The sequence below is a fragment of the Plecotus auritus genome (genome assembly GCF_963455305.1).
Source record: "Plecotus auritus genome assembly, chromosome: 8".
NCBI lineage: Eukaryota > Metazoa > Chordata > Mammalia > Chiroptera > Vespertilionidae > Plecotus > Plecotus auritus.
In genome coordinates this window covers 71,964,756-71,992,356 of record NC_137782.1, presented here as the reverse complement: position 1 = coordinate 71,992,356, position 27,601 = coordinate 71,964,756, and the positions used below count along the sequence as shown (strand labels likewise).

Genomic DNA, 27,601 nt, shown 5'->3' with positions numbered 1-27,601 from the left:
CTGTGTTGCACATAGCATATGGTAAAAGTGATGCTCTCCAGTTCTGGGTCTAGTTTATAAGAGAACTGGTACTTTCTGTTTCTTGCTTCTTGGAGTGCTAAGTTACCATATAGGGAGGCCCAGGTTAGTCTGCTGTGGAAAGAGGCCACAGTGGGAGCACTGAGATACCAGGCATGTGCATGAGGATCATCTGGGATGCCTAGCCCATGTGAGCCTTCAGATAACTTCAGTTCTAACTACCATTTTACGGCAACAATGTGAGACGCCCCAAATGAAAAACACCCACAAAGCCCAGTTAGCCTATTAGGCTGTGGGGTGGTTTGCTGTATAGCAACAGACAACTGGAACACGCCATCCTAGTGAAACAGTTGAATACTAACTAGTATGAGCCACAGAGAACTGGGAGACCAGGGTGACTACAGACCAGACGGGGCAGCATAAGATGGAGATTTCAAACACACATGCACACACATACACATACACACACACACACACACACACACACACACACACACACACACACTAAGGGGCATAAACTGGTGGTTTTCCTCCACATTGCTTATTGTAAATCTATAAACTTCCTTTTTCTTGAAAAGAATTTATTTCATTATAAGCTAACATAACAGCTTTGCAAAACATTTGGAAACTGGAGGTGAGAAAAACATTTCCCCTCCTTACATTACTGTAGTTAGCCATTTGTTAATTTCCTATCAGCCCCTCCGCCCCCGGCCTTAGTCATATAAATTATGTTTTATTTCATTAAAACTATAGCCAAAGATGGATCTAGTTTTAGTGGTGCCTGAAACTTGTGAAATTGAAATAACATTACCTAAAATATTTCTTTTTACAAAAGTCTACCACCATATGAAACACATTGCTGCCAGCTCTAAGAGCTCTTGGAGGCCTGTGTAAGTGCGAGGCCCTGTAACCTAGTTTCACCAGCTTCATGGTAAACCACTGTTGACTGTAATGCATATATACACTTACATACTGTTATTTTCTCATATTATATTAAAGTGATTTTCCATGTTAAAGTCCAGCCTTTATAATAGGAGCTTTAACAGTTGCATATTTTTCTTTTGAGGTAGGGCACTCTAATTGCCCTAATGCAGATTTTTCAAACCTTGGAGCTATTGACATTTGAGTTTAGATAATTCTTTATTGTGGGAATTGTCCTGTGCTTTTCCAAATGACTCACTCCTAAGGGGCAAAATTAGCCCTCCCCTTGAGAGCCATTGCCTGAATAAATACCTTACTGTGGCTACTTATATTATTTTCTTTTTCACCATTATAACTGAGACATATTTCATGAACATGATTTTATTTAATGTTTAACTTTCCCCCAAGTTAACTCTTACAAATAGAATTATTATGTTAAAGAGAATGGCATTGACATGCCTTTTGATGTATACTGCCAAAATTTCTTCTCCTAAAGACTTATAGTTACCTGAAATATAGGGAAACACATTATACCATAGATGTAGAGGTATTTAAAAATTATAATTAAATATTATACTTAATAATAAAAATAGTACTATATATCTAAACTATATAATATACTTAGGATATCATAATTAAAGCCATGTATTTTGCTAATAAATTTCCATTGTTCTCTGAGAATCTACCCTTCCATGGAATGGTCAGCAAAAAAATTCTAGATTAACTCTTTCCTTTTTTTAAAAAAATGTTTTTAATTATGTTTTGGAAAAGAATGTCTATTTCCATCAACCTAGAGAAAGGACTTGAAGATACTATTCTGGTGTGTTGTTTTTCTTACCATCTGCTTGGTTTAGCCCTTCACAGGGAAAAGTCTGTATTTGAATTCAGAAAGCAAATGGCAAAACTGTTTCGACATAACTGACTTCTAGGATGGGAAAACCTAGGCTTCCTGCTCTGATTGTTTCATGGATGGAAAAGACAGACCAAGCTTCCCAGCCTCTGTCCACACCGTCAGGATGCATTATTAACTGCGGCCCCTTTTCCCCTTGCCATCACTAAAAAGCCCCACAATCCCTCCCCACCCAAAGATAACCAAAGATCTCAGTTGCTTGGTGTCAGGAATAGAACAGAAAAAAATGGCATTTTGCTCTCGGATGCCTACTGCGAACATCTCCTCTCTGGAGGGCAGCTCTCAACCGTGGCCCTCTTTCCCAGATGGTTGGAAACACTGACTCGTGCAGTTTCATTCCAGTTCCACACTGTTAAAGGAGGAGGGCAGATCCCTGTCAGAGGGCAAGCCCCACAAGCTTTGCTTTTAAGGAGTTCATGAGCCCTTCCGAGGGCACTGCCTTCTACAATCCATGCCTGCTCCAGATATAATCAGAGTTCCAAGCCACTTGAAGGGCAAGGTGTACCTGCTGGAGGAATTGACAGAGTCCAGGTACCAGAAAGCTTAAAGTCTATCACACAAGGAATATTCCACAACAGTTCACATTCACATATGGCATTTCTCAAAGAGATAAAAAGAGCATTTCCTCCTTTCATCCCTTCCTTCCTTCCTTCCTTCCTTCCTTCCTTCCTTCCTTCCTTCCTTCCTTCCTTCCTCCCTTCCTCCCTCCCTCCCTCCCTCCTTCCCTCTCTCCCTTCCTTTCATCCTTCCTTTCTCAAGTCTCTTTCTTCCTCTTTCTTTCCTCCCTCACACTGTCCCATTTTTTCCCCTTCTTCCTCTGAAGTTTTTACCAAATTTAATAAAAATGGAAGTATAACATGGATTGTCTTTTAAAGTTAATCTATTCTCATCTACTATTACACTCTCAAATTCCACAAATGGCTTTATGGCTTTACTCTATTTCTGTTTAATGTGAATCTTCAGAATCAGTTAACAAAAATCTACCATATTTACTTCCCAAACATGTCCCTGATAAAAGCTGACATAAATGGAGCACTTACGGCAGGAAAATGAAAAACAAAGAAAGGAACATAAGAACCTCTCTAGCAACTCCCTAGTTGGGGAGGTTGGTGTGAAATGCAGGTGGCAGGAGCCACAGGCCTGGAGGGATTGCTTCCCTACCAGCTGCCCAGCAAACAAAATGTGTACATGACCTGGCTTTCAATGGGCACGATTATGCAGTGCCTGTGTACTTAGTAATTGATAAAACAGCTTTGTTGCTGAAGGATCTGATATTACCAATAGCTCAGAAAAACTCAATAGGTTTCCAATTTAAATGCTCCTTTTGTGTTATTTAAATAGAAACATTCTCAAAATGCAGGCAACAAAGAATTAGTTCATATAACATTCTAGATCAGCAAATAAGGCACTTTCTAGACTAAAGTAGGAAACAAAATGCTAATATCACAAAGAAGGTAATAGCCCTCTTTATATCCAAGTTTACTTATTATCTGGGCTTTGGTAGCAGGCTAAGCAGAACTTTGTGGATCAGGTTTCACCATAAAACTCACTATTACTTTTATATTGTTGTATATATTATTTTTCATTCCTAGTTTTTATTTTTTAATTTTTTTAAATATATTTTATTGATTTTTTACAGAGAGGAAGGGAGAGGGATGGAGAGTTAGAAACATCCATGAGACACATCGATCAGCTGCCTCCTGCACGCCCCCTACTGGGGATGTGCATGCAACCAAGGTACATGCCCTTGACCGGAATCGAACCTGGGACCTTTCAGTCCACAGGCCGACGCTCTAGTCACTGAGCCAAACCGGCTAGGGCTCATTCCTAGTTTTTAAATTATAGCCAAGTGAAATAGAACTAAAAGCTGTAAAACAAAATAACTTCTGCATGAACAAATTCGTGGGCTCTAAAATATTGATGAGTGGTAACAATTTTGTTTTTGATATAATATTATCAAAACATTTTCAAGATCTGTATTTTTTAATCTGAAAGAGTTTTGGTGAGCTATTTAAAATCTTCATGAACTCTTTTGTCTATTGTCTTTCCCTTCTACTCACAACCTCCCAGGGTGGTCAGGATTAATTTTTAAATGCATAAGGTGGGGAGATCTAGAGGTGGAAGAAATATTGCTGAAATTTTGTGCATGAGCATTAATTTGTATGAGCACCACATACAAAGTGGCTTATAAGTACAAACAGAACATTGCCTTAATTTACTAGTAGGGAGTATTTTAGGTATGAGGAATATATTTACATATTAACTTTGACATCACATTCTAATTGCAATCATTATGTTGTGCCATTTTTGTTCAAAAAGTAAATTTATTTAATCTAGTTGCTTTAAAGTAGAGTCAAAACACCATAAAACATGTGTCAATTTTATTCACCTGTTTCTCTGGAGACATGAGTAAATACTGCAAGTATGATTTAGTGTGATGTTTATCTCCATAATATGAGCAAAGAGTTACAGAGTCCTTTTTTACATGGGTTTAAATAACTGCTGACCATGTGCACGTCCCTCTATTGAAACTTCTATTTTCATTCATTATTTGCACACTCTTCTTTAGCAAAAGACCATGACCCAGCTATTTTTCAAAAGTCTTTGCTTTGCTTTTCTGACTTGGGCTCTTCTTTACATCAGGGCCCAGTTTAATTTCCATTGCTGATTGTCATCTAAGCAAAAAGTCCCATCCTATGTGAATAGACAAATCAATGAAATAGGATAGAAACCCACAAGTAAACAAAACATACAATAATCTGCCATATAAAAATGGTGACATAAATATGTAATCCTATCTAATAAAAGAGTGATATGCAAATTGACCATCACTCCAACACACAAGATGGCTGCCCCCATGTGGTCAAAGATGGCTGCCCCCATGTGGACACCAGATGGCCGCCACAAGATGGCCAGCAGGGAAGGGCAGTTTGGAGTGACCAGGCTGGCAGAGGAGGGAAGTTGGGGGTGACCAGGCCTGCAGGGAAGGGCAGTTGGGGGTGACCAGGCCTGCAGGGGAGAGAAGTTGGGGGTGACCAGGCCTGCAGGGGAGGGCAGTTGGGGGGACCCAGGCCTGCAGGGGAGAGCAGTTGGGGGTGACCAGGCCTGCAGGGGAGGGAAGTTGGGGGTGACCAGGCCTGCAGGGAAGGGCAGTTGGGGGGATCCAGGCTTGCAGGGGAGAGCAGTTGGGGGGGACCAGGCCTGCAAGGGAGGGCAGTTGGGGGTGACCAGGCTGGCAGAGAAGGGAAGTTGGGGGGACCAGGCCTGCAAGGGAGGGCAGTTGGGGGGCCAGGCCTCAGGGGAGGACAGTTGGGGGGGGGGGACCAGACCAGCAGGGGAGAGCAGTTAGGGGTGATGAGGCTGGCAGGGAAGTGGTTAGGGGGTGATCAGGCTGGCAGGCAGAAGCAGTTAGGGGCAATCAGGAAGGCAGGCAGGTGAGCAGTTGGGAGCCAGCAGTCCTGGATTATGAGAGGGATGTCCCAGATTGGAGAGGGTGCAGGCTGGGCTGAGGGACACACACCCCCGTGCACGAATTTCGTGCACCATGCCTCTAGTGAGAAATATAATTATCAATAAAAGCTGTCATTATAATTGGGATCTGAAAAAATAATGGAACCCTACCTCACACTTTTGATATAAAAAAACCCAGTGTTTAAATAGAAAAGCTGAAAACATTAATTATATTAATAACTAGTGGCCTGGTGCACGAAATTTGTGCACGGGGGTTAGGGTGGTGTCCCTCAGCCTGGCCTGCATCCTCTCCAATCTGGGATCCCTGTGGGATTGGGCCTAAACCGGCAGTCGGAAAACCCCCTCGCAATCCGGGACTACTGGCTCCTAACTGCTCACCTGCCTGCCTGCTTGATCTCCCCTAACCACTCTGCCTGCTGGCCTGCTTGCCCCCAACTGCACCCCCCCCACCAGCCTGACCACCCCCAACTGCCCTCCCCTCCTGGCCTGATCACCCCTAACCACTTCTGCCTCAGCCCCACCACCATGGCTTTGTCTGGAAGAACATCTGGAAAGTCTCATGGTCTACTTAGCATATTACCCTTTTGTTAATATAGATAGGACATGACATACTTCCATAACTATAACATATCTACCAGTATTACTCTATGAGAATACATACTTCATGCGATAGGAAGGCATCTAATACATTACACTGTATATGTTTTAAGTAGTAGGAAATACTGTATTCGTAGCAATAATATACACCCTGTGACTTCCCTTCCTGATTTGGGAATGGTTCCCCAGTTCTTTGAACGTTTCCTGGCCCCTAATGTATTTTTTTTTTGTCATTCAGTGTAACTTTATTTACTGTTTATTGCACATGATTTGAAGTCTTTAATTTCTAACCACCAAAGATTCAAAGGACTATTTTTTTCCATGAAGTTTAACATTAACATTAGTGAATTCATGTATTCATGTGTTTTTATTGTAAACATCTAAATTATTCACATTGTCATAGATCCTAAACTCATAAGTGTGGACCATGCACAGGCTGGCAGCAAGCCAGGAAGCCACTCTGCAAGCAAAGAGATACTCTGCATAAGGAGAAAAGTCATAGCATAACATTTAATGTCCAACCTGAGTCACCTCAGAATGTTATATATATTGACTTCTTAATTCATATAGTATCGGTTGGTGATGGGGTTGACCTGGTTTCAGGAGGATTATTCCTGAAATAATTAAGGAAAGGGGGGCTTAATCTTTCTTCTTTGTTGCTTGCTCCTCCCCAGCACCTTCATCTTTCTTCTCGTCCTCAGCTTCTTGGGCATCTTTTCCTTCACCTTCTCCTCCTTCTTCCTCCTTTGCGTCCTCAAATTCTTCCTTGGCACCTTCTTCCTCTTCCTCAGCCTCTTCCTTCTCCTTCTCCTCCTCTTCAGCTTCTCCTTCAGAAGGGGGTTCATCCTTAGCCTCCTCAGCTTTTGCAGCCTCAATGGTCTCTTCCACCTCGATCTGCTCCTCCTGGACGTGGCTCGTGTATTAAGAAGGGAAGGAGCGAGCAGACATCAAGTAGGAGCTGGTCTGTAAACCACCGTAGGCAGATCGACCAAAGACCTGGGAACTCTGGGAGTAGCCGCTGGCTATGCTTCCCATGCTGGTGAAACTGAGCCAGGTCTCCTCACCTTCCAAGAGTTTCCTGTAAGCTGCAATGTCAATGTCCAAAGCCATCTTCACATTGAGGAGGTCCTGGTATTCTTTCAAATATCGTGCCATTTCACTCTTTGTAGTTCTCAACTCATTTTCTAATTTGCTGATTGTGTCCTGCATAGCACTAACGTCTGCGTTCTGCTTATCCTCCAGCTCTTGCAGCTGCTTTCCCAGCGCTTTGTTCATGCCCCGGCTTGCTTCCATCTCCAGGGTCTTGGCCTTGAGCAGTCGGCAGCTCTTGGACACCTCGTCCTTGGTGGCACGCACCGCGTAGGTGTTCTTGGCAGCACTCTTGGTCAGCAAGACGAAGCGGCTCTTGTACCATTCTTCGGCATTCTGCATGTTCTTGGCAGCCAGCTTCTCGTACTGGGCACAGATGTCCTTGAGCATAGCGGAGAGGTCAGACTTGGAGAACATGTCCATCTCCATGGAGATCTGAGCATACTGGATCTGCACCTGCAGCTTGGTGATCTCCTCTTTGTGCACCTTCTTCAGAAAGGCGATTTCGTCCATCAGGCTGTCAATGCACTTTTCCAGCTCAGCGCCGGCGAGAGCCACCTCATCTGCACCTTTGCATGCCTCCATCAGCCAGCCCTCTGCATCCTCATGGTTAAGCACCATCTATATATATCAAAGCCTAAGTGACTGTTATGACCAGGTTCAGCCTGCAGGTTGCTCCCAGCCACTTCGGAGCCCCGGTGCCTCCTAACTGCCCACTTCCCTCTCCTTACCAGGGATGGGGCATGGTGGGGCGGGGCACAGGCATCCCATTTTCATTAAAATGTTCAACCTGGGCCTGCTCTCCCGGTGTCCGCAGGCGGCCTGGGGGCAGACAGTGATCCCAGAGACCCTGGCCACCCTCGCCTGCCCAGGTCCCCGATCGCCACCCGGACCCCATGGGCAGCGTCAGGTTATGCCTACCGGGCCTGCCCGGTCCCGATCACCGCCTGGACCCCATAGGCAGCGTCAGGCTAAGCATGCTGGAACTGCCCAGTCCCTATCGCCACCTGGACTCCGCGGGGAGCGTCAGGCGCTGTCCATGCCGCCTGCCTGGGTCCCCGGTAGCTGCCTGGACCCCATGGGCAATGTCAGGTGCTGCCCGCCAGGCCTGCCCGGTCCCGATTGCCACCTTGACTCCCCGGGGGGCGTCAGGCACTGCCCACCAGGCCTACCGGTCCGATGGCGGCCTGGACCCTGCGGGCTACGTCAGGCGCTGCCTGCCCCGCCTGCATATGCAAATTTACCCACCATCTTTGCTTGGTTTATTTGCATATCACTCCTGATTGGCTGTGGGTGTAGTGGAGGTATGGTCAATTAGCATATTTCTCTTTTATTAGAGTAGATAGGCAAAAAAATTTTTTTTGTAATTGATGGATTGAAAAGTAAAGACAAAGAATAGTTGAAAAATGCAATTCACAATTTCGATTTAGTAGGGACTATACATTATGTTCAAGCACATGTGAGGATTTATAAAACTTGACCACATCTTAGCAATAAAGTTAATGTTATTAAATTTCATTGTATTGGTTTCACATTGAACACATTCTTTGATTCCAATAAAATTTAATTTAAATAAACAATCAAAACTTTCAACAAATACCCCATTTTTTTTATAAATACAGAAACACACTTCTAAACAATTCATGGGTCAAAGTAGAAATCATAATGGAAATATGTTAAGACATGAATCATAGCCCACTATGAATCAAATATGTTAAGACATGAATCATAGCCCATACTATGAATCAAAGTTTGTAAGATGAATTTAATACCTTAGAAAAAATTAAATATTTACATTAGAGAATAAGACAGGTTTGAAATTAAAGAGTGCTGCATTCAATTTAGAAATTGAAAAAAATATAACTAAAAATACCTAAGTGTATAAGGAACATTTTATGAATCAATTAGAAATAAATTTACAAACAACTCAATAGAAATAAAAATAATGGGCAGAATAATGAAGAGATAGTTCTTAGAAGTGAAACCTGAATAATCATGTGAAAAGATGGTCAATTTTATTAGTATACAGAGCATTCATATTTAACCATCTATATATAAAAAAGCCTAAGTGACCATTATGACCAGAGGACCGGATGACCGGACTTGGACCATCAGGTGGCAGACGCTCAGCGCAGGAGCTGCCCCCTGGTGGTCAGTGTGCTCCCACAGCCAACCTCCTGCGGCTGTCCAACTTCCCGTGGTCCCTCCTCCTGGCTGGCTGGCCCCAATCGCTGGCTAGGCCGAGGGACCCCACCTGTGCACGATTTCATGCACCAGGCCTCTAGCACTGAAATATGATTTACACTCACTTGATTGAAAAGCTTGGCCCTAAGTATTAGCAAGTATATGGAGCAACAATAATTCTCACTCACTCCTGATGGTAAGATAAATTACACTACCTTTTTGAAAAAGTTAATAATTATGAAGCTACGTTGAAAATACCCATAGCACATGATGTAGGAATTTGAGTGATAACTACATTGTAAAAGTTACAGAACTTTTGAAAACATGTACATTGGAGGACACTGACAAGAATATTCATAAGCCACATTGTTTGAAATAGTAAAAAATTTGATTGGCACACCAATGTCTATCACTAGGACAAATAAATGATTATAGTGTATTCCTACAATGGCACATCACACAACTGACAATGAAAGAACTATTGTTCTATGCAATCAATACAGATAATTTGAAAAAGAATGTTCTGAGGATGAAGCACATTACAGGAAAAAAAATATACTATATGGTTCTATTTAATATCTCTATATATAAAAGGCTAATATGCTAAGTGTCCAACTGTTTGACCAGTAGCTATGATGCGCACTGACCACCAGAGGGAAGATGCTCAATGCACAGGCATGGAAACATGGAACAGACTGATGAATCTCAGAGGGAAGCGGGGAGTGGGGAGTGTGGGAAGAGATTAACCAAAGATCTTATATGTATACTAGAGGCCCGGTGCATGGATTGGATTCTTGGCCTGGCCTTCACCCTCTCACAATACGGGATCCCTCAGGGGATGTCAGACTGCCAGTTTTGGCCCAATCCCCACAGGCCAGGCCGAGGGACCCCCCCTGGTGCACGAATCTGTGCACCAGGCCTCTAGTATAAAATAATATGGTATTTAGGAATATATACATTTATATATAATTGTTCTATTTAGGAATATATACATATGTAGAAGTGGTAGAAGTATAAAGCGAAAAGAGGGATCATAAAAAAAATGTAGTATCATGATAGAAGTGTCAGGGATGGGTTTGGGAGGGGCCTACATGGAGATTCTAGGGTTCTGGTGACATCCTTCGTTACCATAAACTTGCTCTATAGAGAGCAAGTTGATAATATCTACTAAAATTGCCAAATCATATACCCTTATAAGAATGAATACTGCAAAAATAATCCCACACAGGCACAATAATATGTAGCCAGGGTTATTCACTGCAGAACTATTTATAATAATACAATGCTAGAAACATTCTAAATTCTTTCACTAAGGCAGTGGTCCGCAAACTGCGACTCGTGAGCTGCGGTTTGCCGACCACTGCACTAAGGGATTGGCAGAATAAGATAGGAATTATTCCTGCAATGGAATTATTCCAATGGAGCTATATAAAAAATTGCTGAAGTTCTTCATGAATTAATACATAAAGAGCTTGAAGACACTGTTAAGTGAAAAAAAAAGTTTAAAAATTGTGCATTATATGTCAACATTTATATAAAGATAGGATGAAGAATATATATTTAAATATGTATGTAAGTTCAAAATAATATATTTTAAAGTATATGCAAACTAAGACCATTGTTAAAGGGGAAGTAAGCAGGGTTGACAGGAGACAAAGAAGAGGGGCTTTCACTATTTATCATCTTACACAATTTCTATGTTGAAGGTTATGAAAACGTTACTTCCAGGGAAGGGAACAGGATGGCTGGAGAAGGATGTGAGAGAGACTAGTTTTGGCACTCATCATTTGTCTGCTCTTTTTAAATTTTGCGAATGCAATATAATGTTTATATTAACTACTGATAAAATAAACAAAACGACTAAAACAATCAACACAGCCATCCAGTTCCATTCATCAGGATTCTGTCAAGAGACTGCACCAAATATGTGTCAATGATTAGTGGAATGCCATAGAAAAGCACTTCCTTAAAAAGAAATGGGGCTTTATTTGTAAAAGGATATACGAAGTGATAGGGCTATTTCAACCACTACAAATGTCCCTGGGGCATATGTTGGAAATCCTGGGGGCAAGCCTTGCTTCTCATACACTCTTGAAAGAGGAGGCGTAAAATTCATTTACGATCACACAGGAGAAAACTAAAATTTCATTTTTCTCATAGATATATAAAACTGAAAACAGTGCCACAAAGAACACAAGGTCATTTTTGTAGATATTTAAATCTTTTGGAAAATAATAAATGGATACATAATTAAAATAGTCATGAAATTTCTGCAGATTTTTATAAATTTCTTGATGAGAACACAATTCAAAATTTATCATCAACACTTCTTAAAATAGAATAAGAACAAACAAGTAAACAATTCAGTAAAAACATCAGATGTGTGAGCTTGTATGATAAGCATCCGATATTGAAGAGGCTGGAGTGCAAACCACCCACAAACCCACAGTGAGAAACCACGGGAAGGCTCTGTGTGGAACTGTATCTTCACTACAGAAGCATTACATCTTCAGCAGCTTCTCCTCAGGCTTTCTTATCGCATATTTTGAGCTCCTTTAAGATTGCGCAGGAAATACCCTTTCAATTTCTCTGGGAATTGTCACGGCCCTTTTAACCTTTTTTCTCTCACAAAGGAGATTGAGAATTGGACACATCAGATCTAATCTTGGCTGCGAGTGCCCTTGGGCAAGAGACATAACTTCTCTGGGCTTTAATGTCATTTTTGTATAGATGCGACTGTCCCTTCCAAGCCTCTCATTCTATAATGCCAGAGTGAGTGCCCGAGGCTTCTGCAATTCCCACAGCCCCAGGAATAACTCCTTTCTATGCTGACACAAATCAGAGCAGCATTTCTTTGAATCTTCTCTTATAGGATGCTTCATGAGAACACAATTCAAGTAGGACTTCACCTTCTTTTACAGAGAAGTATGAAAATATATGGGGCCTGGCATTGATTCAGCAGCTCAACAAGCTTAGGTCTGATATCTTTTCAATTCTACTGGGCAGACCCTTAAGGTCATGATGGCTGCTGCAGATGCTGACAAACAAACTAAAGACTATTTCCATCACCAGGCAATTCCCCACCTTCCCTACAAGAGGCAACCACTCTTCTAATATCTAATAGATACAGACCATACTAATAGGCTAATTTTGCCTTTTCTGGAACCACATATACATGGAATAACACAACATGTAATAATTTATGTCGGGCTTCATTCATTCAACATTTTTAAATTTATGTTGATATTCATTCATGTTGTAGTTGTTGAGTAATATTGCATTGTATAAATATACCACCATGTCTTATCCATTCTCTCATAGATGGATGTTTGAATTGTTTCCAGTGGGGCTATTATTAATAAGGCTGCTATGAACATTCATGTACAAGTCTTTGAGTGATCCCATATGTTTTCATTTTGATGCATAAAACCCAGAAGTTGAATTGCTGGATCTTGTGGCTGAAGTATATTTAACTTTATAAAATTCTGCTAAGGATTCCTCTAAAATGGCTGAAGCATTCTGCATAATTATTTTTTTTATGATGGCATAATTCTGAAATTGATGCATCATTAATTCTGTATTTTTGCAGATTATTGGACATTTAATTTATATTGTTTTAATGTTACTTTAAAAAAAATACAAAATGCTGCAATGAACACCTTCGTAAAAATAATATTTTTCTGTTACCAAAACACTTCTGCTGTTGCAATATTTAATTGAGATAATAGGGGCAGAGTTGCTGAGTATTGTCATGGCTTCATAATTTTCTAAAAGTGTGTAGCAGTTTCTATTTCCGCAGTAAATTTGAGAACAATTATTATTATAAAGCCCTTTCTCTATTCTATTGAATTTTAACATGCATTGATATTAATTGTACAACTCGGTGAATTTTTACATATGTAAACTCCATATATATAGCCTACATCAAGAAATAGAACATTTTCAGCATCTTATACACCCTTGTGCCTCTTCTAGACTGTATCAGGCCTCACAGAGAGACCTACTATTCTGATATTGATCTCAAAATAATTGTACTTGTGTTTATATTTCATGTAAACAGAACCAAGCAGTTTATACTTATTTATCCTCATATGCAAGATTTAAAAAGCAAAACAGAGCTTTAATTCAAGCCCAATCTTAATTTTTTATTTTAATGGAACATTTAATAAAAACAATCCTCACCATTTGTTAAGTTCAGGAATGCAACCCAGGTGCTACCTAAAGAATTTTCATTCATCATCTCATTTAATCCTATCTAATAAAAGAGTAATATGCAAATTAACCATCACTCTGCTACACCACCAGCCACGCCCACCAGCCACGCCCATCAGCCAATCAGGAGCGAATATGCAAATAAACCCAACCAAGATGGCTACTGCCACAGAGAGCAGGAGGGAGGCTTGGGTTTCCCTGGCAATGGAGGAAGCCAAGCTTTCCGCCTACCCTTGCCGGCCCAGGCCTCCACTCAAGGCTACAAAGTTTCAATGATAGAAGATACATAAACCCAAACAGAAATGGTGGCAGCCATGGAGCTGGAGAGAGCAGGAGGCTAGGGTTGCCCCCGGTGATGGAGGAACCCAAGCTTTCCCCACACCCTGGCCGGCCCAGGCCTCTGCTTAAGGCTACAAAGTTTCAATTATAGAAGATACATAAATCCCCCCAAAAATGGCTGCCACCACAGAGCAAGCAGAAGGCTTGGCTCCACTCCAGGCTACAAAGTTTCAATTGTAGAAGATAAATAAACCCCAGATACCAGGGCCTCCGCTTGGGTCGCCAGGGGGCGTGGCCAGCCTGCAAACCACCACAGGCTCCTCGCCCAGGCTGCCCCACGCCCCAAGGGAACCCCCACCCTGATCCAGGACACCCTTCAGGGCAAACCAGCTGGCCCCCACCCATGCACCAGGCCTCTATCCTATCTAATAAAAGAGTAATATGCAAACTGACCATCACTCCAACACACAAGATGGCTGCCCCCATGTGGTCAAAGATCCTGCCCCCATGTGGACACAAGATAGCCACCACAAGATGGCCAGCAAGGGAGGGCAGTTGGGAGGGACCAGGCCTGCAAGGGAGGGTAGTTGGGGGCGATCAAGCCTGCAGGGAGGGCAGTTAGGGGTGACCAAGCTGGCAGAGGAGGGAAGTTGGGGGCAACCAGGTCTGCAGGGAAAGGCAGTTGGGAGGGACCAGGCCTGCAGGGGAGGGCAGTTAGGGGGGACCAGGCCTGCAGGGGAGGGCAGTTAGGGCAAACAGGCTGGCAGGGGAGCAGTTAGGCATCAATCAGGCTGGCAGGGGAGTGGTTAGGGCAGCCGTGGGCAAACTACGGCCCATGAGCCGGATCCAGCCCGTTCGGCTGTTCTATCCTGCCCGCGGAGCCGAAAGAGCGGAGGGTTCTCTTGCTCTCCCCTCCACTCCTTTACTTTGAATTTATATTAGTTCACACAAACACTCCATCCATGCTTTTGTTCCGGCCCTCCGGTCCAGTTTAAGAACCCATTGTGGCCCTCGAGTCAAAAAGTTTGCCCACCCCTGGGTTAGGGGGTGATCAGGCTGGCAGGCAGAAGCGGTTAGGAGCAATCAGGAAGGCAGGCAGGTGAGCAGTTGGGAGCCAGCAGTCTTGGACTGTGAGAGGGATGTCCGACTGCCCAGTGGGATCGGGCCTAAACGGGCAGTCAGACATCCCTCGAGGGGTCCCAGATTGGAGAGGGTGCAGGCTGGGCTGAGGGACACCCCCCTCCCTCGTGCACGAATTTTGTGCACCAGGTCTCTTGTCTTTTAATAACCCTTTAAGAAACATATAATTGTATCCATTTTCTGGATAATATGTCTGAGGCTAAGCGTTGGGATTAACTTGCCTATCTCACAAGGCTAGTTTGTAACTCAGCAAGAATGCATATCCAGCTGTGTCTAATATCACAGCTCATGCTTTACCTATTATTGAAAAATAGTATTTTATAATTACAAATGATCAATCACCAGAGGAAATATCTAAGCAAGCACCAGAGGATGCTTGTACTGGCCCTGCTTTTCTCTACTCCCTGATAAAAGCTAAAGGCAAGCTGCTAGAGATGAAGGCTCAGAAAGCCAACTTGATGACAGATGCAATTGCCAGGCATTCTGAACTAATCATGTTCTTCAGTCATTATCAACTTTTACTAGAAAATTGAAACAGTAGGTGTATATTAACATTGCATCTCATAGCTGGCCATATTACTGCTAACTGAGGTCATTTTTTCCCATTAAAATGCAATTATTAACTCTAAGACATCAGTACACAAAATTATATAGGATATAATGAACTAAGTAACCAATGCTAGAAAAACAGCATGGGTTCACAAAGTCCACTGTGAGAAAATTCATTTCTTACACTGAACATTTTACCCTGTTGGAGGACAAGGCTGTTCACTGCCCAGGAAAGAATAATGGAAAAGTAAGTCAACCCCGGGGCGTACATCTGTAGGCAGCTGGAAGCAAGGGGCACTATCATCCAAGTGATTTTCTAATCCCAACTGGGAAGAGGAGAGTAATTTGCATAATGGATTGGAAAGTACAAATAGATTTTTGCATCACAGAAACAAAGTTCCAGATAAAAATAATCAAAGAAAATTTTGATAAAAATGCAGGCATCCAGGAAACTTGTCATCATTACAGAAAATGATGGAGCCAGTACTTAAATAAAATGCCAGGTCTTTGTGACAACTTGATTTATAGGAATGAATATAGGAACCCAACTAGGTTTTTTACAAATTCCTTTTAAATACTTTTGGAATATAAAAGAGGTAAAATTGTGTGTGAATACATCTTAAGTACCCAAGTCAATGAAGTTTCACAAAGTTAACACACCAGGGAATTGCCACCCACATTATTTTACAGAACATAGACTGTGTCACAGGAGCCACCAACATTGTCCCATCCTTGTTAATACCCGTCTCCAAAAGTAACCACTACTCTACTTTTCACCTTAAGGTAACTATTCATAGTAATGCAATATTTCAGTCAACATACTGATGCATTAGAAAAAATATGACAATTGTTATCCAATTCCAATTAACATTAAAGGCGTTGAACAAGTGTCATAACAATTTAGCAGTATAGAGTTGCTGCAAGAAAATCTGACATCCTCCTCCAGCCCCCAAGCAAAAAGAAAAGTTCATTTTTTATTGATTTTTCTAAATTTCACTTCACTTAATTCAGGTGCTATGAATGGATAACACAGAATTGATTTTACTTTGAAGTTTTTTATCATATGGCAGCAACACAACTAACTGTGGTTAAGACATGAAAACTGAGTTAGCTTTTCCAGTGTCAGTATGGAGTGATTTCCCTGAGGTCTGCTTTTTAAGCTCTCCCAGTGCCCAAAGGCATACATTACACAATCAGAGTTGGAATGACTTGTGTCCCCTTGGTTCAGTTTTTTAATAGGTAAGTAATCAGCCTAATTGATATTGATTAACTGAACTTGGTCTTATCAAAATTATAATCAAATTAACTAGAATATTATCATGCAAATACTTATGACGTTTCAACCCAAAATAAATGCAAACCCTGAAAATGCTTATGAATACAAACAGTCCGCTAATTATAATCGAAGAGTGTGCATTTCTGCAAAGATTAAGCTCTTTCCATAATTGGTCTGTAGTTGGCTCATTTTTCCCTATCTACATATCGGTTAAGAGGATGTTTTATAATGAATGTATGTTCTCCTTTCCATCTTCCAACCTTCAAATTATTGTTTTCCCTACAAAGATGTTTGTTTGTTGTTTGTTTATTTTGTTTTGTCAGTAGCTTCCTCTGGACACTGGAAGGCTGTGTAAAAGCAACTGAAGGGACACATATTGCTAATCCTGATTTGTCAATGTTTTTGTTCATTTATTTATTTATTTTTCTGAAAGCAAGTGGTTGAATATTTAACCTCTGTTCACACCTCTCCAAATATTTTCAGCAAGCCCCAAAGGCACTCTAGAATGGTGGTGGTGATGGGGGGGGGGGGGGCGGGGGAGGAGGGTTGTGATGCTCACAGCTTGGCAGTAAACCATTACAGCCAGTAGCTCCCTTTTCTGCATCCCACCCCTACTGGGGAAGAGGAAAGCTATTCCTGGAGAAAATAGAGAGGGAATGAATTATCCAGTCGTATTTTTAGATGCTTTCTGAACATCATTTAACAAATCTTCAAAAGCAATGTTCACTTATACCAAACACCCAACTCTGGCTTATAAATACTGCTCCACAAAAGTTTTACGACTTCAACGTTTTGAATCATCTAAGTAAACCCTGCAGTGTGACACTTGGCTTTACTTCTTAATTACACCTTCTGCTCCATGTAACTTCACCCAACCAGATTTATAAATATTTAATCAGATCACTGCTGCCTGCTTAAAAAGGAAAAAGAAACCCTGGCTGCTCCTCTTGGCCAAACATGACCTTGAAAGACAAAGGCACACTAACAATGTTACTCTGATCCTGACTTGCATTTAGGAAAAGGTGTCACAATTGATTAGCAAAATTGAGTTATTAAAAAGTTGACTCAGACTTAGGTAGCTTGGGAAACATAAAAAAAAAAAGCATTATTTCTGTCCTGCCCATAAAATCCCAGAAAGATTAATTTTTCTCATGACTTACTGAATTTTCCAAATTGCCACAGTAATAAAGTTGTATTTAAATATTTGCTTTTCTTTATATGTCTTCTGTAATATGAGATTACAGAATATTACAGTTGTGACTGGAGTATATGAATATAACAATCTTTATACTTTGGGGCTATAAAGTCTTTGAATATGTGACATTGAAATGAATGGGGGCTTTTTTTTTTTTTTGCTTTTATATTTTTGTTTTGTTGCTGTTCTCATATTTTTTAACTTTTAACGAAACACTGAAATGCATGTTGGAAGGTGTTATTTATTTTTTTGTCTTTTAAAATTAATTAACTACTGCAAAATCTTGAGTCTTAACACTGCCCTGCCTATTCCATGTCATATTTGCTCAGCATGCCGGCTTCTGGGAGAAATTTAAGACTTGCTTCTTTGCCAGAAGCCAATTCCAGCATGTCATAATTACAAGAGTTTCATCAAAAGGTTGATGAAACTTGGGGGCTCAACAAGGGCAGAGTCACATATGTAATCACCTGTTGGAATGGCTGAAAGGCACTTCCCCCAAACCTGAATAGGATGATTGTTTGCTGCCAGCTCAGGGCATCTTAATCTACATGTTATTGCCTCCTGTTGGTCAAACACCTGAACAGCTGCAGGCTATTCCCCAATCTGACAATGCTTCTGTAAACCCTACCCTTTGAAGTGTATTATCTCCACCTTGCCTTAGGACAAATTGTGTTAATAAAAAGGAAGGTTCCTGAGATAAGGAAAACTTCAGGTCCTTTAGCTGAAGCTCCACTGACCTCCAATGCCTTTCAAAATTATCTTTCTTCTTTGGACTCATATTTAATCTACACACAGCCTTTCTCCAGAATGCTGAACCCTTTGTAATGCTGGAACAAGAACCCCGGCACTTCTTCTGGGTAACACTGGACAGCTCTCAGGCACTCAGGGTCTCCAGGTCTCACCACAAACTCCCATAAGCATCTCCTTCCCTCTCAGTCCACATTAATCTGAAAGCTATCTTGATCCACTAGAAGCTGAATAAATTTCATTTGCCCTTCAGTGGACCTAAATCTATGGTTTAATAACTTAAATGATATTCACTGATAAGATCACTGTAGCCAACATTAGCTCAAACTCACCCCTTCCTGAGACTTTCCATGAAATCCTCACATAGTTCCATTCTATTTGTTGATGACCACTGCTTTTTTCCCCCCACCCTTTTTTTTTTTTTTTTGGTCTTTGGGGTGGTATTCTGAATTCCCCCAAATCAGGAGCTTCCTAGGCTTTATCCATCTTCTTCCCCACCATGTCCTGATTAGATTGTCAGGACATGCATTTTCACTTAGAAGCTTGGTCTGCATATTTCAGCCGGTTTGACAAAACACCAGCTTCATCTGGCCATGCTTTAATTTGAGACTTTCTCATTTGATAAACAGAGGCATCCTCGTATCTTTCTTGCCACAGTAGATCTGTGTCAAACAAACACAGGGGTGGGGAAAAGTAGGTTTATAGTCATTAATATGAAAAATACAAGAATAAATAATAATACTACTAGAATAAACTGTTTCACATACTCACAACTGTAAACCCACTTTTGCCAGCCCTGTTAAGCCTTCACTCAATATTATCTTTTTTTTTATATATATATTTTATTGATTTTTTACAGAGAGGAAGGAAGAGGGATAGAGAGTTAGAAACATCGATGAGAGAGAAACATCGATCAGCTGCCTCTTGCACACCCCCTACTGGGGATGTGCCCGCAACCAAGTTACGTGCCCTTGACCGGAATCGAACCTGGGACCCTTCAGTCCACAGGCTGACGCTCTATCCACTGAGCCAAACCGGTTTTGGCATTCACTCAATATTATCTTACTTATCCTCCTATATTTAGAATAATCTACAGGTACAAATGTTTTATTACCTTTTTTGAGATTTAGAACATTTGTTTTTTTAAACTCATATTTACTAAGGTAAGGAATATTTAATTCCTGGCTTTTAAATTACTTGTACTTAAAAGGGCACAGAGGACTACTTTACCATTGCAAAATCAAGGTCTTTATGTCCCCCCCAAAAGGCATTGCATTTTGCTTTGATTGGGTGTATTCAGTAGAGGAGGAAGTATGGAGAATGAGAGAGTGGAATAAGAATAGCTTTAGGTTTTATTGTTCCATACAGAATGGCTTTTGTCCTCCTGGTCTGGACTCCGGGAGAAGAAAAATGCTGGTGTAGCAGCCGGCAGCACAAGGACAGCACAGATGAGGTGGGTGTCTTAGGTTCAGTTCCCCAGGAGCAGAGCCTAAGACAGGGATGCTCATAATGTGAATTACTGGGGGAGGGGGACTAGCAGGAGGAATCTGTAAGCGAGTAAGGAAAGCAGGATAGGGCTGAATAAAGAGCCAAGTGAAGATGTGGGTTCAGGTCCCGAATAGTCTTAATCTGGTCCCAGGAGGATCTCTGAAGTGTGAACTGCATTTTAGAATCTACCCAGTCTTGTCTCGAAGCAAGGGGGCTGGGTTTTCATACCACAGGATCCTATGTGATATTCTTTGCAGGTAAGATTTAGGAGGTGCGGGACAGTGGGGAACTCGCCACCATGGCTGCTAAGGTGAATCCAACTGCTTAAGAACCATCTTCCAGAGGTGTTTGCTAGTTAGAGGTTTAGCACTAGTACCTGCTAGAAGCTGGGTGATTTAGATTGAGGACCAAACACATTTGCTACAATGGAGAGGTATTGTGTTAAATAGAAAAAGGATATATTTTGCAACCCTGAACTTTGCTTGGTTTCTGTGTGGTTTAAATACAATTTCACGCTTTGCTGTAGGTTTTTGTGTTTCATCTTCTTTTTGGTTATTATTGTTGTGCCAGGGCCTGTGAGTCTCCCAGCATCTCTTTATTTTCTGCTGTGAGTGCTCTTGAGCTAATATTTTAATTGCTCTGAGCTCTTCATTCTTCTCACCACTCTGATTCTTGATTCTTGGCTATATTCATTTTGATTTTCTGAGTCTGTACTTTTTAAAAAGCAAACTTTTTTATTTATTTAAGCATAGTTGGTGTACAATATTATATTGGTTATATGAGTTTCAGGTGAAAACTAAAGTTATTCTATATTTGTGTACATTGCAACGTGATTGCTTCCAGTTCTACACAAATACTGTTTCATTAATTCTAAGACACATTTTTTTTCACATTTTACAGAAATTAAAATGTAATACACTATAATAACTGGCATTTTTTTCCCTTTTGTACTGGTTACATAAATAGGGGTGCCTTTTATAGTCAATAGCTCCTTAGATTTGATAAAACATGGCATATTATTCACAAAATAAGGTATATGAAAACTTTTAGAAATGTAGCATTTGCTTATGTCTGTATTTTAATGGCAAAATGACTTTGCGGTGGACTTTTAGAATGTAGCCCATGCTCAAGTACCAACGTATTTGAACTAGTACTGCACTGGGAGTATTGTATTCAATGTATCACAATTTATTAGAAGGATTTAATTTATTAATGTAGGAGATAGTACCGTGGGCCATGAGCACATAGTAGGCCCCCAGCACATTTACTTTTTCTATCTATCTTCCTTGTCTTTTTAAGTCTTAAGATGAATCTGCAGAATTAGACACATAAATTGACACCCCACTAATTTTACAAGTAAGGAGGAAACTGTCTGAATTAATGAAAATTTCTGATGGAATTAATAAAAATTGTTGAAAAAATAATTTTTGAAATTCATGAACAAGTAACTGATACAAGGTTATTAAAACATTGCCTAGGATTGCTCCGTATGGCAGCAGTCTTAATAAATGGATAAGAATAATTTAGCCTTTTATTTTTATACTTGGAAAGTACTTAGGATGAGCTTGTCTGTAAGAAGGTTAGACATATCTTCTGTTGCCTGCAATTTTATCTCAACTTTCAATTTGTTTCAGGATAGTTTTCTTTTATAGTGTTCAACTGTATTAGCTTAATTCTAATTGATTTAGATAGATGAAATTTTGTATCCATTTCATGTTTACATAATCCCTAGGCTATTCTTAATTCTTCAGAAATCCTCAAAGTGCACATATCTATAATAATAAAAGTGTAATATGCTAATTAGACCAGTCATCCTTCTGAAGGAAGCCAGGGCTGCAAGGGAAGCCCAGGTCCTGGGTGCCAGAGGGAAGCCAGTGCCCGCAGCCAGGGGAAGGAAGGCCTACTCTTGCACCAATTTTGTGTATCGGGCCTCTAGTTTTGAATAAAAGAAGCCTGACCCAAGCGTCTATGTATTATATGATTCTATTGATATGAAGTTCAAGAACAAACAGAAGTAATTTATGGTCATACAAATGGAACTATAGGGGGTGGTTAACTGGGAAAGGTCAAGATGAAACATATGGGGTGATGCTTCATGTCTTGATCTGGGTTATTTTTAAAAGAGTTTGTACCTATGCCAAAGTTCTTTGAGTTGAACACTCAATACATGTGCATTTTATTGAAGGTAAAGTATACCTTAATAAAGTATTATTAGCCAAAAAGAAGCATAGATTGTTATTTAGATCTTGGATTCAACTTTAGGGAGGAGGTTAACACAGAAAAAAAGGGAGTATAAAAAATTAAAGAGTGGTTAGATAAAAGTATTACATGTTTATATTATTTATCTAAAGCCCAGTCTTTGCTCCATCACCTAGTACAAACTTTAGATACTGATTATGGTAGAAATTGCAATAACAATCTGCTACCTCTACAAATTGAATGCTAACTTTAAGTTAACTAAAATGAAATTCCAGAATAAACTCTTCTTTCACTAAATCTTGGTCTTTACAAGAACTTTACAACTGCATTGCCTCTGTAAGTTAAAATGGTCAGAAACTCCACCAACAGTTTTTCTTTAGCAAAGCTAATAATCACTACAGGGACTAGACATCACCCTATCACCTATGGCTGATTTTCTAAGTAGCTTTTCTCTGTGCCTGCCAGACTTGAGAAAACCTGAATTCCCTCTTGACTAAAACATGAACTCCAAAACTTATATAATAAGTAATTGAGTTAAGCTGTCTTATGATACAGACATATATAAAGTGGTTGCTCTGGACAATTATCACATCCTTTTATACATAACGGATCAGGACATATCCAATGAGGAATTTGAAAGCTAAACATTCTCTATGATTTAATGAATGATGTTCTAATAGAGCCTTGAAACTATTGAGCAAATGAGAGTACAGCCATAAAAAATAGTTTTCAGCCCTAACCGGTTTGGCTCAGTGGATAGAGCGTCGGCCTGCGGACTGAAGGGTCCCAGGTTCGATTCCGGTCAAGGGCATGTACCTGGGTTGCGGGCACATCCCCAGTAGGGGGCGTGCAGGAGGCAGCTGATCGATGTCTCTCTCATCGATGTTTCTAACTTTCTATCCCTCTCTCTTCCTCTCTGTAAAAAATCAATAAAATATATTTTAAAAAAAATAGTTTTCATATGGGATTTTATGGAAAAAAGCAAGACTATCTATATATACATATAAAACCCTAATATGCAAATAGACCAAACAGCAGAACAACTGAACAACTAAACAACTGAACAACCAGTCATTATGACGTGTGCTGACCACCAGAGGTGTGCGCAGAACATGGCAGGTGTTGACAGCAGGTGGTAGAGCATGGAACATGGCAGGCATCGGCCAGGGTGGGATGGTGGAGCAGGTGAGTGGGGGCACCAGACCAAGGTGGGGTGCTGGTCACTGTCATCAGGCGAGACTCTTGTGGTTACTGAAAATTCTTTGCTCCCACACGCCGCAGTCCCACCGGGCACTCGCACCTACTGCCAGCACCAGCCCTGCTCACACTCGCTGCCAGCGCCCGAGCCACCACTTGGACCCGCTGTGGGCACCCAGCACCAGCGCCAATCACCCCTGAGGGCTACCCCACCTTCCCCTGCTCCTGAGGGGCTATAAGGGCAGCAGCCACTGCTCACACCCACTTATGGTACCATCAGCGGGTGCAAGCAGGGCTGGAGCCATCAGCGTGTGGAAGTGGTGGTGGCAGGAGCAGGGCTGCTGGCAGACAAGGGATGGAGGGCCCAGCAGGAGGGGCCTGGTGGGGGCGTGGAGGGTGGGCTGAGACCCACCCCTGTGCCCACCGCAGCCGCCTGGCCCACAGTTCCTTTCAAAGTGCACAAATTTGTGCACTGGGTCCCTAGTCTAATAATATTTGTTTATCATTTTGGTACATTTCTGGGGTTGCAGAAGTCTATATTTGGCTCCTAGGGTGTTTTCTGCTTTTATTTGCTCTAATAAAACTAAGTAATTATACAAAATGGAAGCAATTATACAAAGATATCCAGGTCCCTAAGAGCAACTCTCTTACCTAAAATTTTAATCATCATTGAGTATAGAGGGAGTTACAAAGAACAAAGATGGTATTTTATATTTGCTAATGATAGTATTTTATATTTCCTTTTGTTTTGTATTTTGTACTTCCTACTCCCTCTTTCCCTTGTGGGTTCATATACTTCACTTTTACTCTTCTTTCAGATCTCAGCTCAAAGTCCCTTCATCAGAGAAGATTTTCCTTACCTTTCCCTCCCATAGGTTCCTTTCTCTAAATGCACTCACAACATGAAAAATCTTTGATGAATGGTTTTTTGATTGAATGAATGCCTGGCCACTTTGGCCATGATTTAACTACTATATCTATCTTGTCTAAGACTTTAGTCACTAGATGTTTTGGAATTTAAAACCTTTACATGTGACTAATAGTATATAGAAGCAAACTGAAAAAAAATAACACATATGTGAATGTCAGGGTCATAAGGTCTCACTTTCTATAAAAAGCTGAGATCCTTCTTTTTTTAAATCTGAGATTGATCAAGATCCAAAGCAGTCCCAATATTTCTAGTTTCTAATCTGGCTAAATGTAGCTATCGCTATTTGAATGTTAGGGAAATAACTGACTCACAGACTTTAGATATTTCCTGTACTTACATGTGTAAAAGGAAAACTACCTGTGGTGGGTTAGACTGTTATCCTGGAAGGATCACTCATTCTGCTTCATACTCTTGGGAAGACAACACCCCTGTGCTCCATGTGAGCTAGGCTTGGTCATGTGACTTGCCTTGGCTTCATCATGAACAGATTGATTAGACATTGGGCTCAACTGTGTAATGGGCTTTGACAAATGTAATATTAGCAGGGGTGATGCAGCAGAAGCTTGAAAGTGCTCTCATAGGCATGGACCATCAGTAGGAGGACAGCATGGCTCAGAGGAGAGGCATGAGGTCCCTGTGGAGCAGAGCCACCTCTCTTAGTCCACAAAGCCAAGATGAGTCCAGACAGCCACCCCCAGCTGACATGGCAGGAGAGATAATAAATTTTTTGTTTGTTTAAGCCACTGTACTGGAGGGTGTCTGTTATGCATCAATATTTAATATGTACATTTGTGTGTTTTTTAGTGTGTATGTATTTTATAGGAACTTTATATTGTGCCTCCCTCAAAGCCATGCAAATTATTTCTGACTAAAGGCCCAGTGCACAAAATTCGTGCATGGTTGGGGGGGGGGGTCCCTCAACCCAGCCTGCACCCTCTCCAATCTGGGACCCCTTGAGGGATGTCCAACCACCCATTTAGGCCTGATCCCAGAGGGATCCCGGTGGGATTGGGCCTAAACGGGCAGTTGGACATCCCTCTCACAATCCAGGACTGCTGGCTCCCAACCGCTTGCCTGCCTCTGCCTGATTGCCCATAACTGCTTCTGCCTGCCAGCCTGATCACCCCCTAACCACTCCACTGCCAGCCTGATCGATGCCTAACTGCTCACTGGCCAGCCCGATTGCCCCTAACTGCCCTCTCCTGCCAGCCTGGTCACCCCTAACTGCCCTCCCCTGTCAGTCTGGTCCCCCCAACTGCCCTCCCCTGCAGGCCTGGGTCCCCCCAACTGCCCTCCCCTGCAGGCCTGGGTTCCCCCCAACTGCCCTCCCTTGCTGGCCTGGTTTCCCCCAACTGCCTTCCTCTGCTGGCCTGGTCACCCCCAACTGCTCACAACTGCCTTCCCCTGCCAACCATCATGTGGCAGCCATCTTGTGTCCATCTGGGGGCAGCCATCTTTGGCCACATGGAGGTGGCCATCTTGTGTCTTGGAGTGATGGTCAATTTGCATATTACTTTTTTATTAGATAGGATTGAGGCACTGAACATTGAACTGACCCAGACTGTGGGGAGCGGAGATTTGGAAGAAAGTTCTAATTAACTACTCTCTGAGTTTGTAACACAAGTTTCCAGACAGATCATGCATCAATTTGAGTAACTGTATGGGATACAGGAAAACACCTACATAGGAAAGCTTGCATACTTTGACACAAATTTCACTGAGCTATGTATATGACAGGAAGAAAGTCACGGGAGAGGTAAATGATCAAGATAAAACCTCTAATATTTGTATACAACCTGAGTATATTTAGTGTCATAATTACAAATGTAACTTGCAGTAACGCTGACTTCATGCTAACAGTCATTTGTTTAATGAAACCACTATCTTAATGAAGCTGATGTTATTGCTGAAACAGCTCTCTAGTTGAAGGGCCATCATTATTGTCACTTTAAAACAGGAATAGCAAATTAAAAGTGTGGGCTATCCTCCAAGACAGAATACTGTACATAGAAACTTCTATTGTTTCCTAGATGACAATACTTCGTGCCTTGACTAACATTTTGCCTTCCATTCTCTCCCCGCCCCACCCTTGGCTCTTATGAACTGATCACTGTCAGTGAATACAGATGTCTTTTAACCTATGACCTTGTTAGTGGCAATGTGGCCTGTCGGACAGCAGCAGACCTGGGAGTTTGCTAGAAATGTCAAATCTCAGGCACCCACCCAGAATTGCAGAATCAGAACCTGATGTAGCAAGGTCCACAGGCAATCGAAATGCAAGCACATCAAAGTATGCAAAACACTGCTCTGAAAGACAGTTCCTTCATATGATAAAAAGATGTGGATTCTAATGAACAAAATAAACTAACCAATAAAACAGAAACAGACTCATAAATACAGAGAATAGACTGACAACTGTCAGAGAGGAGGGGTTTGGAGGGCTGGGTGAAAAGATGAAGGGATTAAAACACACACACACACACACACACACACAACCTCCAAAACATTCATAGGCAGATAACAGTATGGTGGCTACCAGAGGAAAAGTGGGGGCGGGGTGGGGGAGCAGTAGAAGATGGTATAGAGGGGATAAATGTTGATGGAAGGAGGCTTGGCTTTCAGTAGTGAATACACAATACAATGTACAGATGATGTATTATAGAATTACACATCTGAAACCTATACAATTTTATTAACCAATGTCACCCAAATATATTCAATAAAAATTAAAAAAATAAACTATAAGCTAATATCCAAAATTCTGAAGGCATCTCTATATAACTGAATTAAAGTGCTATTACTCACAATGTGGTCTATGGCCCAGCAGCTTTAGCATCACCTGGGTACTTGTTAGAAACCCAGGACCGCAGCCCACCCCTGCAATACTGTGGAAGGATATGTTCCCACAAGATCCTCAAGTAATTTGTATAAATGTTAAAATCTGAGAATCACTTCTCTAAAATATCCTTTCTAAAGGCTTACTTTACATATAAAGCAAAAGATAATAATATAATAATATTCATTCATAATACCAAACAGGATATATCATGAGGCTAACTGAAACATATCACTTTAACTTTTAGCCAAGATTTTTATTGTTAGGGCAGAAGCAACACTATAAGAGAATAGAAAGGGCTTTACTCTGTGGGACACAATATTGTTTAAGGATTGGAATTTTTTTTATTATGATAGATCATT

The 27,601-nt window shown here is 41.3% G+C and overlaps 2 protein-coding genes across 3 annotated transcripts in view; both read right to left on the bottom strand.

Annotated features, from left to right (window-relative positions):
- Positions 1 to 27,601, bottom strand: part of PLCB1 (phospholipase C beta 1) — a 660,162-nt gene that overhangs the window by 292,906 nt on the left and 339,655 nt on the right. The window lies entirely within an intron of this gene.
- Positions 6,557 to 7,627, bottom strand: LOC308255833 (neurofilament light polypeptide-like; the record flags this gene model as incomplete). The annotated part of the gene is given in 2 exon segments (XM_080683754.1): positions 6,557 to 6,838; positions 6,842 to 7,627. Coding segments are annotated over 2 exon segments (1,068 nt in total).